The 12,111-nt window shown below is 38.4% G+C and overlaps 1 protein-coding gene across 2 annotated transcripts in view; it reads left to right on the top strand.

Moving 5' to 3' along the window:
- The window catches only part of KIF18A (kinesin family member 18A), a 29,493-nt gene extending 17,919 nt beyond the window's left edge, over positions 1-11,574 (top strand). For both annotated transcript variants that reach the window (XM_068147837.1, XM_068147836.1), the window contains 4 exons: positions 6,339-6,822; positions 7,279-7,380; positions 9,593-9,702; positions 10,697-11,574. In XM_068147837.1, coding sequence (XP_068003938.1) covers positions 6,339-6,822; positions 7,279-7,380; positions 9,593-9,702; positions 10,697-10,845 — 845 coding nt within the window. In that variant the 3' untranslated portion in view covers positions 10,846-11,574. The remainder of the gene's footprint in view (positions 1-6,338; positions 6,823-7,278; positions 7,381-9,592; positions 9,703-10,696) is intronic.
- Positions 11,575-12,111: the final 537 nt, after the last annotated feature.

Here is a 12,111-nt window from a genome sequence, read left to right as displayed (position 1 = left end):
CTCTTCCTCCTGTTGAGGTGGAACTTCCTGTGCTGTAGCTTGCATCCATTGCCCCTTGTCCTATCACAAGGTGCAAGTGAAGGGCTGTCCTGATACCCAGTCCTCATGCTTATTGACATTTATTAGATCCTCTCCACTCTAGACCAAAAAGCCCCAGGTCTCTCAGCTTTCCTCCTAAGTGTACATGCAAGACAACAATGAAGCCATGCTTCAGGTTTTGTGACATTTTTAGTTGTTTGCTTGCTCTTCTTTGTGAAAGGAAATAAGAGCTGTTACTTTCACTGTTTCCCCCCTTCTTATTAGATGCAGGACAAAATACAGTGGGAACCACATTTCTCCAAATTCTGTCACCTTTCCTCTAAAGGTTATGGTTTCTAATGAGACACTTCTCAGGTTTTTATGCTCTTCATCTTGTGTGGCCTTTCCACTTGTGTTTTTTTTCAGTTGTATAAATATGTTGACAATTTTTATTACCAAATTGCTTTTATAAATTGCTGAAGATTTTAATATTCACAAAGAATCTTCTCTCATTATCAGCTTAAGTTCTTAAGCTAACATAGAGTAAGCTTTCTTAAGCAGTATGGAGGAAAAAAGCAGCTGATTAGTGTAAGACTTAATGTTCTGTAGGTAGCTATTGCTATACAAAAAATTCTAAACATCGATAATAGTAAAGAATAAAACATATTGCTGCTAGGCACTGAAGTACTGAGATCTTGATATTAGACAATTGAATTTCAAACTGAGTTGGAATTGAATTAGGAGATGTCTTTAAATACAGGAAAAAGTTCAAATCATAGAATGGCTTAGGTTGGAAAGGACCTTAGAGATCATCAACTCGGACTTTTCCACCATGGTCAGGGACACCTCTCAACTAGATTCAGCTGCTTAAAGCCTCATCTAACATGGCCTTGAACAGCCCCATAGAGGAGGCATCCACAATGTACCCAGAGTCTCACCACTCTTAGACTGGATTTTAGAAAGATGTTCTTCAGTACTAACCTACTCAGCTTCAAACCTTTTACCCTTCCCCTGTTGCTTGAGATCATTTTATAAGTCCCTCTCCAGCCTTCCTATAGGATCTCTTCAAGTATCAAAAGGCAGCTCCAAGGTCCCCTCAGACTCTTCTAGGCTCTACCCTGATACAGTTCTAAAAATTATTAATTAGGTGTTAAGTTATTTACTGATATCTTAAAAGTTTTATAATTAAAATTGGACAGTAGCAGTTCTGTTCAGAAAAAGTGAAATTAAACCACTGGACTTGAATTACTACTGGTACTGACAGTGTCATCTCCATAGATCTTGGGAGGAAGGGAGGACAAAAGTTATCTGCTTACCAGTGCTTCATTTATTTTTCTGTGGAGCACACAAGAAGTGCTGTGAGGTAGCTCTTGTGTTATTGGGTTGAACTCACACTTAAAATACATTGAATCTTAGCTGATACTGTTATGGAGATCCATCTCTCTTGTGCAAAACATGTAGTAAACTATTAAAAAAACCCTAAACAACTATAACTCAGGAAAAATACATTAGCATGGGAAAATGAAGGGCAACATCCTTATCAGAAATAGGAAGGATGTAGTAATTATTTTTTTTCCTTTAAAGATGAAATAAATTATTCAAGAATCCAATTCCTTCTCCATAAAGTCATCTCAATAGAAGTATGCTTGCAAACGTTAGCAAGAGCTGACCTAAGAACTTTGGGAACAAATGCAAAGGAAGGTTTATGCAGATCCCCTCACACCTTTGCCACATGGATGCTTTATTATTTATAATTTGTTCCAGATGTTGGGAAAGAAGTAATGTTTTGGGCCAAAACAAAAAGAAAACCAAAACACTAGCCACGTGCTACACAGTGATCATTATTCCTTATATAAAAATCCCCACCCACATTTGGTTTACATGCAGTTTAATTGCACAACTCCAGCGTGGCAGCAGGAAGGAGCAGTGTGCTTCATGCCTTGTGATTTGATTCTTAGTTTTCATGCTATAAGTTGGGAGCAGTAATGTGGGTTTTTTTGTAATCTCCCATTTAATATAAACATGTCACCTTGTGTTACTGTCTCAGATTCCATTCCTAAATAATGTGGGGAAGAGTGTAGATGAACTGTTGGCAGTGTAATGTTTCTTTCGTGAAATGTAAGCCTTCATACAGGAAGTGCATACTAGGTCTGCTGGTAACAAATGTGATGCATTGCTTTTGAACCTCTGTTAACACATAGTGTCATAGTATCAGTCAGGGTTGGAAGGGACCACAAGGATCATCCAGTTCCAACTCCCCTGCCACGGGCAGGGACACCTCACACTAGATCAGGCTGGCCAGAGCCTCATCCAGCTTGGTCTTAAACATCTCCAGGGACAGTGGCCCAACCACCTCCCTGGACAACCCATTCCAGGGTTTCACCACTTTCATGGTGAAGAACCTCCTCCTCACATCCAGTCTGAATCTCCCCACCTCCAGCTTCATCCCATTCCCCCTAATCCTATCACTCCCTGATATCCTGAGAAGTCTCTCCCCAGCCTTCTTGTAGGCCCCCTTCAGAGACTGGAAGGCCACTTTTTTTTGAGAAAATCCATCTGCAAACACTAAAATTCCTTAAGTCATAAGTCACATGAATGACTCTTAAGCACTGTCCCCAGAAGGCTGAAGCAGTTCAATCATTTTTTTTTTCCAGATTAGGGAAAACTCTCCTGGGTTGTTTAGACAGCACCTTATTAACACAGCTATTCATGACGAGTAGCTTATCTAGGAGTAGTTTGGCAGTGCATGCATACCATGCTGCATCCAGTGATTCCATGAGTGTTTAGTAATGAGCAGAGCATCTTGAATTTCTGGTTGCAGTTGATGGATAAGGTTTCCCTTCCTCCACCACTTCAGCATTTTTAAAATTCAATTGGAAGGTATTTTAGTCCTCTGTCCAGTTCTGGGCCCCTCAGTTCAGGGAAGATATTGAGTTGCTGGAACATGTCCAGAGAAGGGCAACAAAGCTGGGGAGGGGTTTGGAGCACAAGCCCTATGAGGAGAGGCTGAGGGAGCTGGGGTTGTTTAACCTGGAGAAGAGGAGGTTCAGGGGAGACCTTATTGCTCTCTACAACTACTTGAGGGGAGGTTGTAACCAGGTAGGAGTTGGTCTCTTCTCCCAGGCAACCACCAACAGAACAAGAGAACACAGTCTCAAGCTGTGCCAGGGGAGGTTTAAGCTGGATGTTAGGAAGAAGTTCTTCATAGAAAGAGTGATTGGCCATTGGAATGGGCTGCCCAGGGAGGTGGTGGAGTTGCCATCATTGGAGGTGTTGAAGAATGAGACTGGTTGGGGTGCTTGGTGCTATGGTTTAGTTGGTTAGACAGTGTTGGATGATAGGTTGGACTTGATGATCTCAAAGGTCTTTTCCAACCTGGTTAATTCTACTCTGTTCATCTGCAATGAAATACTTGAATTATCTTTGTATTTCAATTTTTTCAAGGGAAAATATCTTTGAAATACATACATAACAGTATTTTATCCCACTGAGGGACCTCACATTACACTTCTTACAATACTGCTTTTTCCTTGATAGTTTGATTCCTGTTACTTAAAATATGATCCAAAACACATTTTTCAGAATTTCTGCTCTTCTTCATTATGAAGGCTTAAGAGGGGATTTACCTGACATGTCTTAACCATAATTTCTACTGTATGTTAATAAGGAAGATATTTTTTAAAACAATAGTTTCCTCAAGATACACTTTTCTCTTTAAATGTCCACCCCTAATATTTATTCTGACCTTAATTTTAACTTAAGAGCTGTTGTTTTGTAGAGGAAATGCTGATTTTCCACTAGCTTTTGTAAGCAAATACATTACATTATGCTTGTGCAAACTCATGAACAACTCAACACTTTGTATCAGCTGAAGCACAAGCTATGAAAACAATGTAAGTTCATTTAAAAAGGTGTTCAGCCCCCTGTTCTCAAGTGTGTGTTTAATGTGGAGTCACACAGTATTCAGAGTAAGGACTGACGGGTGGAGAGCTCTGACTGGTATTTGCAAGTATTTCTGTGAATGGGAAAGTTCCTGGCATGGTTTCAGGCATCCCATTTCCAGAAGCCTTACTGTACATTACCATTGAGAGAATGGAATTGATTTACAGGAACCAAACAAAAAAAAAAGAAAATGCATCCATTATTCCTTGTCACAAATGTCTGAAAGTCAACTTCTTGTTCTGCATGGCAGGAAAAAGTGAGGAGGAGTTGTGTAAACAGTGAAGGAGTCATTTAAATCAGGAAAATCATGTCTTGTACATAGGAAAGATTTCTCTTAATGAGCATTTTGTTTTCACTGCCATGAAAGTAAATAAATCTGCCCTTGATGCCTTAAGGTCTTATTGTTCCCTCATAGTGTGTTAAGTAGTACATCTGGCCACTGGACTCGAAAGAATGGTCTGGATTCTTGCCTTTTTCAGTTCACAGCTGTTTGTGAAACTGACTATCACAGTGATGCCATTGGGTCACATGAATATTGAATAAGTGAAACACATTCCCTAAGCCTCATTTGTAATTTGGAATTCCATGAGTCAGTTGTTAAAAGAATGAAAATGTACAATTAGTATTGGAATTGGATCAATCATTGGTAGCCCAGAAATGTTTATTGAAATGCATACATTAATATTTGATTTCACTTTAGCAGAAGAACCTGGTAGACTTAATTTAGCACAGTTTCCAGAAATAATCCCCTTATGTATATATATTAACATTAATTCCAGAACAGGAGAAGTCTTGGCCATTATTTTGTCCCAAACAACAATTAGAACTAACCCAATTCAAAGTATGCCTCAAAATATCAATGTGTTTAATAATATTGAGTAACCTTGGGAGTAACTGAAAATAGCTTCCTGGGGAAAAAGTGGGTTTTTTTAAGGAGAAGCCCTTTTGATAGCATGACTGTTTCAACTCACCTGAAATCTATAGGCATAGTGGTTCGGGGGCAACTGCTGTTATCTGAGCCCATTTTGTTTAACAGAAGCTATTAAAATCACCTGCACAAATTAGTAACCAGCTGGAGTGTTTTGGTTTCTTATTGAGATGGAAGTAAACACACTGACATTCCTTTATTAGAGCAGAATTAACCAGGTTGGAAAAGATCTTGAGATTTTGTGGGTTTAAATGTTTTTTTTCTTGCTGTGCTTGTTTGCATTAAATCATAACTGTTTGGAGATAGAGATATATATATATATAGTGTGTGTAGTGCATAATGACAAGCTAGCCTGGCATTGGAGTGTTGGTTGGGGGTTTTGTCACATGTTGTTTATTTAGTGAAACCCAGATAAATATGGTGTTGCTGGCAATGTGTTTGTTTACTTTTCTTGTTTACTGTGTTAGAAGCAATTTAATACTTTCACAAAAAGCTACGAGAAGGGGCACCACTTGAATGTTTTATATGCTTTCCAGTGCTGAACTGCCAAGAAAGGCTAGTTTTGTTTTTAACTTTGGCTTATGAGGAGTTTAATTCCAGAATCAAGTAGATTTTAAAAATAGATCTGTGTGTTTAATAACACCTTATTTGTTCTCTTTAGACTTGCTACCACTGTCTCTTTATTAATGTATTGCAGTATGAAATCTTGTTCATTATGGTGCAATTCAACAAATTATTGATGTTGGCAAGACTTTCATGTTCTTTACCTATTTAGTTCATGGTTTAAATGCCCACATTTACAGTTCATTTGAAAATGCTTCCAGTATTTAGGCCTGGAGAAGCTTCTAAAACTTGGCACTCACTGAAATGCTTCTTCATCAGACTTCCTTCCTAGTAACTTTAGGACATTAGCAAAACCTCAGTGTCTTACAGTAAGCAAACTTTCTGAAACTGGAACCTCCCTGTCCTAATGCAACAGACAAATAGACTTCTAACCATTATGTTCCCGAAACACACACTTTCAGATGCATAGAGGCATGAGGAAAACCTAATAAATTAATATTTTAAAATGTGTCCTGAGATGTTTAATGGATAGTTATTTCCAACACCAGATTTGAGTCCTTGGATAATGTTTTACTTGTATATTTAAGAAAATAAGATATTAAAGGAACTTCTGGAGGAAGTTTTGGCCTCAATTTTTGGTTATGAGGACTAGAAAAATATTTTTGGGGAAGGGAATATTGGTCTTTTTAAGTGGAAGAATGATGTTGTACTCATGAAACCAAGATTAGAGAGCAGGCACATGAATGAAGCATGGTGTTGTACTTACTGAAGTACTTATTGAATATGGTTCATAAATAAGCTTCTTACTTCTACCATCAGAGAAATGTCTTCATTGAAGGAGGCTTATATGCTAAATGTGCTAACCATTGCTTCCTGTGCTGCACAGATACAACTTCTGGTACACCATCACAAGAAACAAATAAAAATACACAACAAATAGTAGAATGTGTGGTACCACAACAGAAAAGAACTAGACGGAAGCTAATGGACTCTCCAGTCACAGCTCCGAGTCCTGCTGCGTCCAAGCTGTCCAGCCTTCGCCATCTGGAGGATTCCCTTACCAAGGAGGTCCGCCCTATTGTCTACACACCAGACTTGGGCAAAAAGCCGCAACAAAGCTACTGCACACAGACTGTGGTGAAGAAGGCTTTACACCTTGCAGGCCTCCAGGAAGTTGAAGCACAGAATATGGATAGGCCAGTGAAAAAGCCAAGTATTACAGACCCTGCATGTGACACAAGCTCAGAGTATGACGAAGCTGACATGAACTCGACAGTAATTCTCTATGAACTGACAGATGAAACAGCTGGAACATCTACTGATTCATCTCTGAAGGAGTCACAGCCATCCAATAATACCATTCTGCAGAGGTATTTTCCATTTATATATAGACAAGGAATATTACCCTAACAATTCAGTCATGTTTATAGTTTTGATGTCCATCTTATTTGCAAACCCAACTTTTTGAGGCTCAAACCCTCAATTTTACCTGGCATTCAATTCAGCTGTGATTTGAAATTGGTAGTGTGTTAATGACAACAGATCAAGCTGAAAGCTTATCACAGCACTTTTGAAATGTTTGTGATGCTGTAGGCAAGTTACTATCTCTAAGCCTTATTTCTCCTGGCTGTAAAATGCCACTAAGAGAGATGCCGTTACTAAAGCTGCCATGTATGCAGGGAGTCTGGCACAGCTGCTTGAAGTAATATTGCTGAAATATTTCTGATATTGTTTTGAGCTTGAGATATGTTTATTTACAGTTAAAAGAATTTCACTTGATTTATACCCAGAACAGATTTGACAAAGATATAATTCTCTGTTTTCAGACTTGGTCTCTCTACGTTAAACAAAAATCTTACCTCAGTACTTGAGAAGCCTTCGTATATGGCAATGACTTCTGCTGCTGAGAGGAAAAGAAAGATTCCAAGGTAAGGTTGAACTACCTCTTCTATATAGATGAGTTTGTATTAACTTCTTACATTTTCACTTCAGTTTCAGGATTATATTTCAAATCTCTTAAGTCATCTAAACCCACCTATGACGTGGTCTGACTCAAATGTCTTTGACAAACCTTTTTCCTCTTCTTCCTTGGCAAGTTGAGGGCAAACTAATATCGAGTCTTCCATATCTGCCATCCACTTGAAATAGAAAGATGACACACAAGTCTGAACACAGAAATTCCATCATGAATTAAAAATCTAATTTGTTTGAAAACGCTATGCCTTTGCTGGAACACATTAGAAACTACCAAAATAGAAAGTGGAGAAAGTGCTTAACAATATTTATGTGACCAGTGCCTTTGTTTCTCTGATAATTCATTTCCAGTCTTAGTTATTATGACTTCATTCTTGTGGTCTGCTCTGAGAAGAGCTTCCATTTGGTTACTGCTGTTTCATAAAGTCTGCTGGAACAAGTTCCAAAAGCTAGATCACAGGACACAGAAGAAACTTAAGCACTGTTTTTGTTTATTAGCATCTTTGAAATAGAAAACCTTCCTAGAAGACCACAGACATCCAATTTCATGCTCCTGTGATTAATTATTGTTTTGGTAGAATTACTCCAGGGTGAGAAGAGACATCCCACACTTTCAATTTTTCAAAGAGTAGATTATGAGTTTAGAAAAATAAATCACCTGCTCTCTCAAACTGACCTAGTTTTCTAGATTCTCTTTAGGGAGTTATGGGAACTTTCAGAGCCTGATTTATCTTATCTTGAGGTAAATAAGGCAGACTTTAGGAGTACCTTTTATGTAATTGCTCTGTAATGATTTCTAAACTTAAGTATGTTTAGCTCTTCTCAAAAGACTACCTACCTTTTTTGTCTTTTACCTTGTTCATTCTGTCTCTCAAGTGTTCATTTCCCACTTTCCAAGTTAGAGCAACACAATAGAGGAAACACAATTTTACTCCTTTTCAGGGGCACTATGTTTTTCAGCCTTACAGACTATCTGTAAACCAAAATTCTTTACAGCTCTGTCTAGCACTTGGTGGTGAAGAGAGCAATGAAAGCTTATTTGTGAAGGAGGAAAGGAATGTGCTCTTGCTTTTCAGATAGCACCTCCTTTCCTATCTCTTTTCTCCCTTTTTCCATGCTTTCTCTGCTTTGAAGAAGTTCACTCCAGTCATTCATCTTCTACGAACAGCGGAATGAAGATACAGATCTTACATGTGTTCTCTGCATTGGAAATGTAAATTGAAACAGTCTCATTGCTAAGACAAGGGATAAGAAACAGGTCAATTGTAATGCAGAGGTTGCTTTTACTAGATAGCAATACATTCTTATTTGCCTAAGCTCTCTTCCAAGACGCGTATGTGAATAGATCTGAGGGCTGCCACAAGGCAGGTCTTAGTCTTTACTGCTTGCTATTTATTTTCCTTTAGGCAGACAATCATTAAGAAAACTAGTGGAAGTTAAGGGACTATAAAGTGGGAGTAAAACAGTGTCATTACAGGAATGGGAAAACTGGAGAAACTTAAGACATAAATAGAGTTAGCTTTTTTATGTGACTGCCTTAGAGTGGAAGTGGGGAGGTTGGCACGGGAAGCGTGAAAGGGTGAGATAAGTTCATAATTTTCACTGTGTATTTTAAGTCAGTCACGTAAAAGGATTTAAAATACAGGGGTTTGTCTTAGTGAATTTGAGGCTCTAATAGCTTGCTTACAGCTTAACTAAAAGGTATTGTCTGCTGTGAAACCATCCTGCTCTAACCATGGTGGAGGCTGTAGAAAGATTACTATACCAACAAAAAAAAAGTAATTTATTCTGTGAACATAGCTTGGTCATTTCAAGGATTTTGGACATGTTAAGATCATTTCTTAGTGTTATGTGTGCAATGGCCATCCAGCTGCCTTCTGTGGTTTCCAAAAAAACTCTGGCATATTGGCCTGCCTTTTAACATAAGTGGCAACATTAGTTTTCACTTTCACATTGAAACATTCTAGTGAATTTTTTAACAGGAAAATAATCTCCATATGTATGCATCATAAATAAATAAATCAGTTTATTCTGTGCATTCAGTTATGCACTACCAATCCTGGATAATCCAATTGTGTGTATTTCTACATTGCAAGGCCTAAAGTACTGTAATATAGCATAATAACTTTTCTGAAAGCAAACTCTCTTTTCTGGCTGTTTTTCCAGTTCTACATCAAGCAGTGGCTTAGGCAACCCACAAGAAGTTATTCCTGCCAAACGCGGTCGACAAGAGCTCTCCTTAAGCCACAGAGCTTTGCGAGTACCCAAAGTTGAAGGTAAGCATCTCAATTTGAGTGTATGACACTGTATTGGCAACTGTTTGTACAGGAGATCCAATATTCAGGCTGGTTCTCGGAATTTTGTCAAGTTAACAGCATGTGTTGCTGTGGTCAGTACACCAAGCCATCCATTTGAATAGTATATATAATTATTCATTCTCTAAAGAAAACTATATCTGAACATTTAAGTAGTCATCTAGAGGGTATCTAAACAAAACTCAATGTAACTACAAGCTTGCTGGGCAAACATTTTCCCAGGAGTTAAGAATTTCCCTTAAAATCTTCCTTGTTTGTGTTCTTGTTGAGAAACTTGAGGTTTTTTATTATCAAATTTCTTTGTGAAATGTGGCTTATCAAGAAATAAAATCCTCTCGTCAGCTTAACTGAATGTAAGTTGTATACTTTTGAATATAAAATACATTGTAGGAGAATGAAATATGACCAAACCTCAGAGGAAGAGATGCTTTTGGATAAAATAGACAAAACTTTCTCTAATACCATCATAGAATGTTTTGGGTTAGAAGGGACCTCCAAAGGTTGCCCTCTCCAACCCCCTGCAGTGAGCAGGAACATCCCCCACTAGATCAGGTTGCTTAGAACTTTTTTGAGCCTGACCTTGAATATCTCCAAGAATGGGACCTCAACTACCTCCCTGGGCAAGCTGTTTTACCACTCCCATGGTGAAGAACTTGTTCTAACAACAATGCTCGCTTTTTCAATACTGTTCTGTAATAAGTCTTCACATTTCTACATTTTTGTAGTCTCTGCCAATTGAGGGTCCAAGCATTGGACTTCCTAGGCAATTAGCACACTCAATTACTAAGCTGAGAGCGATTACATTTTTTGCATATTGAAGTTAGGCTTTCAATAGAGACAAGAAATGTGTGTAAAAATTCTTAGACATGCTCTGAAAGGAAATCTAGTTAAACCAGTTCTGTTTGCTTATTGAATGAGTGTATCCCATTTGTAATCATGTTTCTTTCTTCACTAGGAAATAAAGCAAGGAGCTGGAAGCAAGAACAGGATATGCCAGGAAACCTAGTTAAAAGTCTTTCTGAGGGAAACATAGCATTGAGTGTTAAACCAAGAGCATCAAAAAAACTTTTGCTTCCTGTCTTTAAGAAGAAAAGCAGAATTTAGTTCTGAGTTCATCTATATTTCAAGCAAGATTGATGGAAAACAAATGAGAACAGGGAGGCTTCCATTTTCCTCTTGTGGATTGTTTTGTGTCCAAGGTATCTCAGTAATGCACTAATTCAGGAAGAACCACTTTTTGGAAGTACAAGAATTTTGTGAAATAAACTGAGCTCTTTTTAGTCTCTTGCTGAAGCTTTTGAATGTCTTTATTCATTTGCTGATATACAAATGTCATTTGGACTCTGGACTGGAGCAGTGCAGAGCGTAGCTTCTGCCTTAATCTTGGTGAGCATTTCCTTGTGACTGTGACTGGCAGATTAATATTTTAGATAATGCAAGTTTTTTTTAAGGGGACCAGTGGTGCTGTAATTTTTAGGTGCATACTGGAGTCTGTCTTAATTTTATGATACAAACATTGGGGGAAATTGTTTATTTTCACTGAAACTTCCCAATGTTAAAACTGTTTTTGGAATCAAGTCAAACAGGTGTTAATACAATGCTTCATGCTTAGCATTAGTATGCCAGTTTGTTCTAAGATATGTCATGGATAGGTAATACTAATGTAAGTACCAGGAGACAGGAAAATAGTTACATAAATGTTTTTAATGAAGTGTCTTACCTAATTTTTTGGCTTTTCTGTTCTTGGTCTGTCACTTGGTTGTAAGTGTTCCTGGTTTGTGTCTCAGTTGTATGTAGCATAGTAACCTTAACCACTTCCAATAAATTGTTTTAATGAGAGCAATGTAATATGAATTGACCTTCCAGAAAAATAACTTCGTTTTTATGCATTTTCATCCTGGTTTTAACTCAGCTGGCAACTGAAACCTGGCAGTCCAGTTACAACAGAGGCATTTACCTACTCTGGGTGGGCAAGGAGGAAAGGATCCCGGAAAGTTGAAATGTCAGTTGAGATAAGAACAAGTTGCTGCTCTGTTGCAGGGATATCAGATAACACAAAGGGAAAACTTTAAAAAGTAAGGGGAAAAGGTACCAGAGTGCACAGCAGAGGAAGCAGCAGCAACCACTGCCACCACGTGCCAGCCCAACCAGAACGAAGGGACAAACCCCAGCCCAAAGCTGGGGAAGAGGTACAAAAAACCCAGAACAGAAAACTTCACAGACTATAGAACACATCACAAGTCCCGTAAACCCTGGCCAACCCTTTTCTTGTCATACAATGAGCATGTCATCAGCACGGTGTAGAATATACGATCCACCTTGCTCTGAGCCACTGCAGAGGGTTGCCTCATCCCTCCTAGTAGGCTCAGT

Source organism: Melanerpes formicivorus, unplaced genomic scaffold (assembly GCF_026170545.1).
Source record: "Melanerpes formicivorus ecotype bairdi unplaced genomic scaffold, bMelFor1.0.p_v2 SCAF_16, whole genome shotgun sequence".
Classification (NCBI taxonomy): domain Eukaryota; kingdom Metazoa; phylum Chordata; class Aves; order Piciformes; family Picidae; genus Melanerpes; species Melanerpes formicivorus.
Note: the sequence above shows the minus strand (reverse complement) of the source record. Positions and strands in the feature narration are given on the sequence as shown.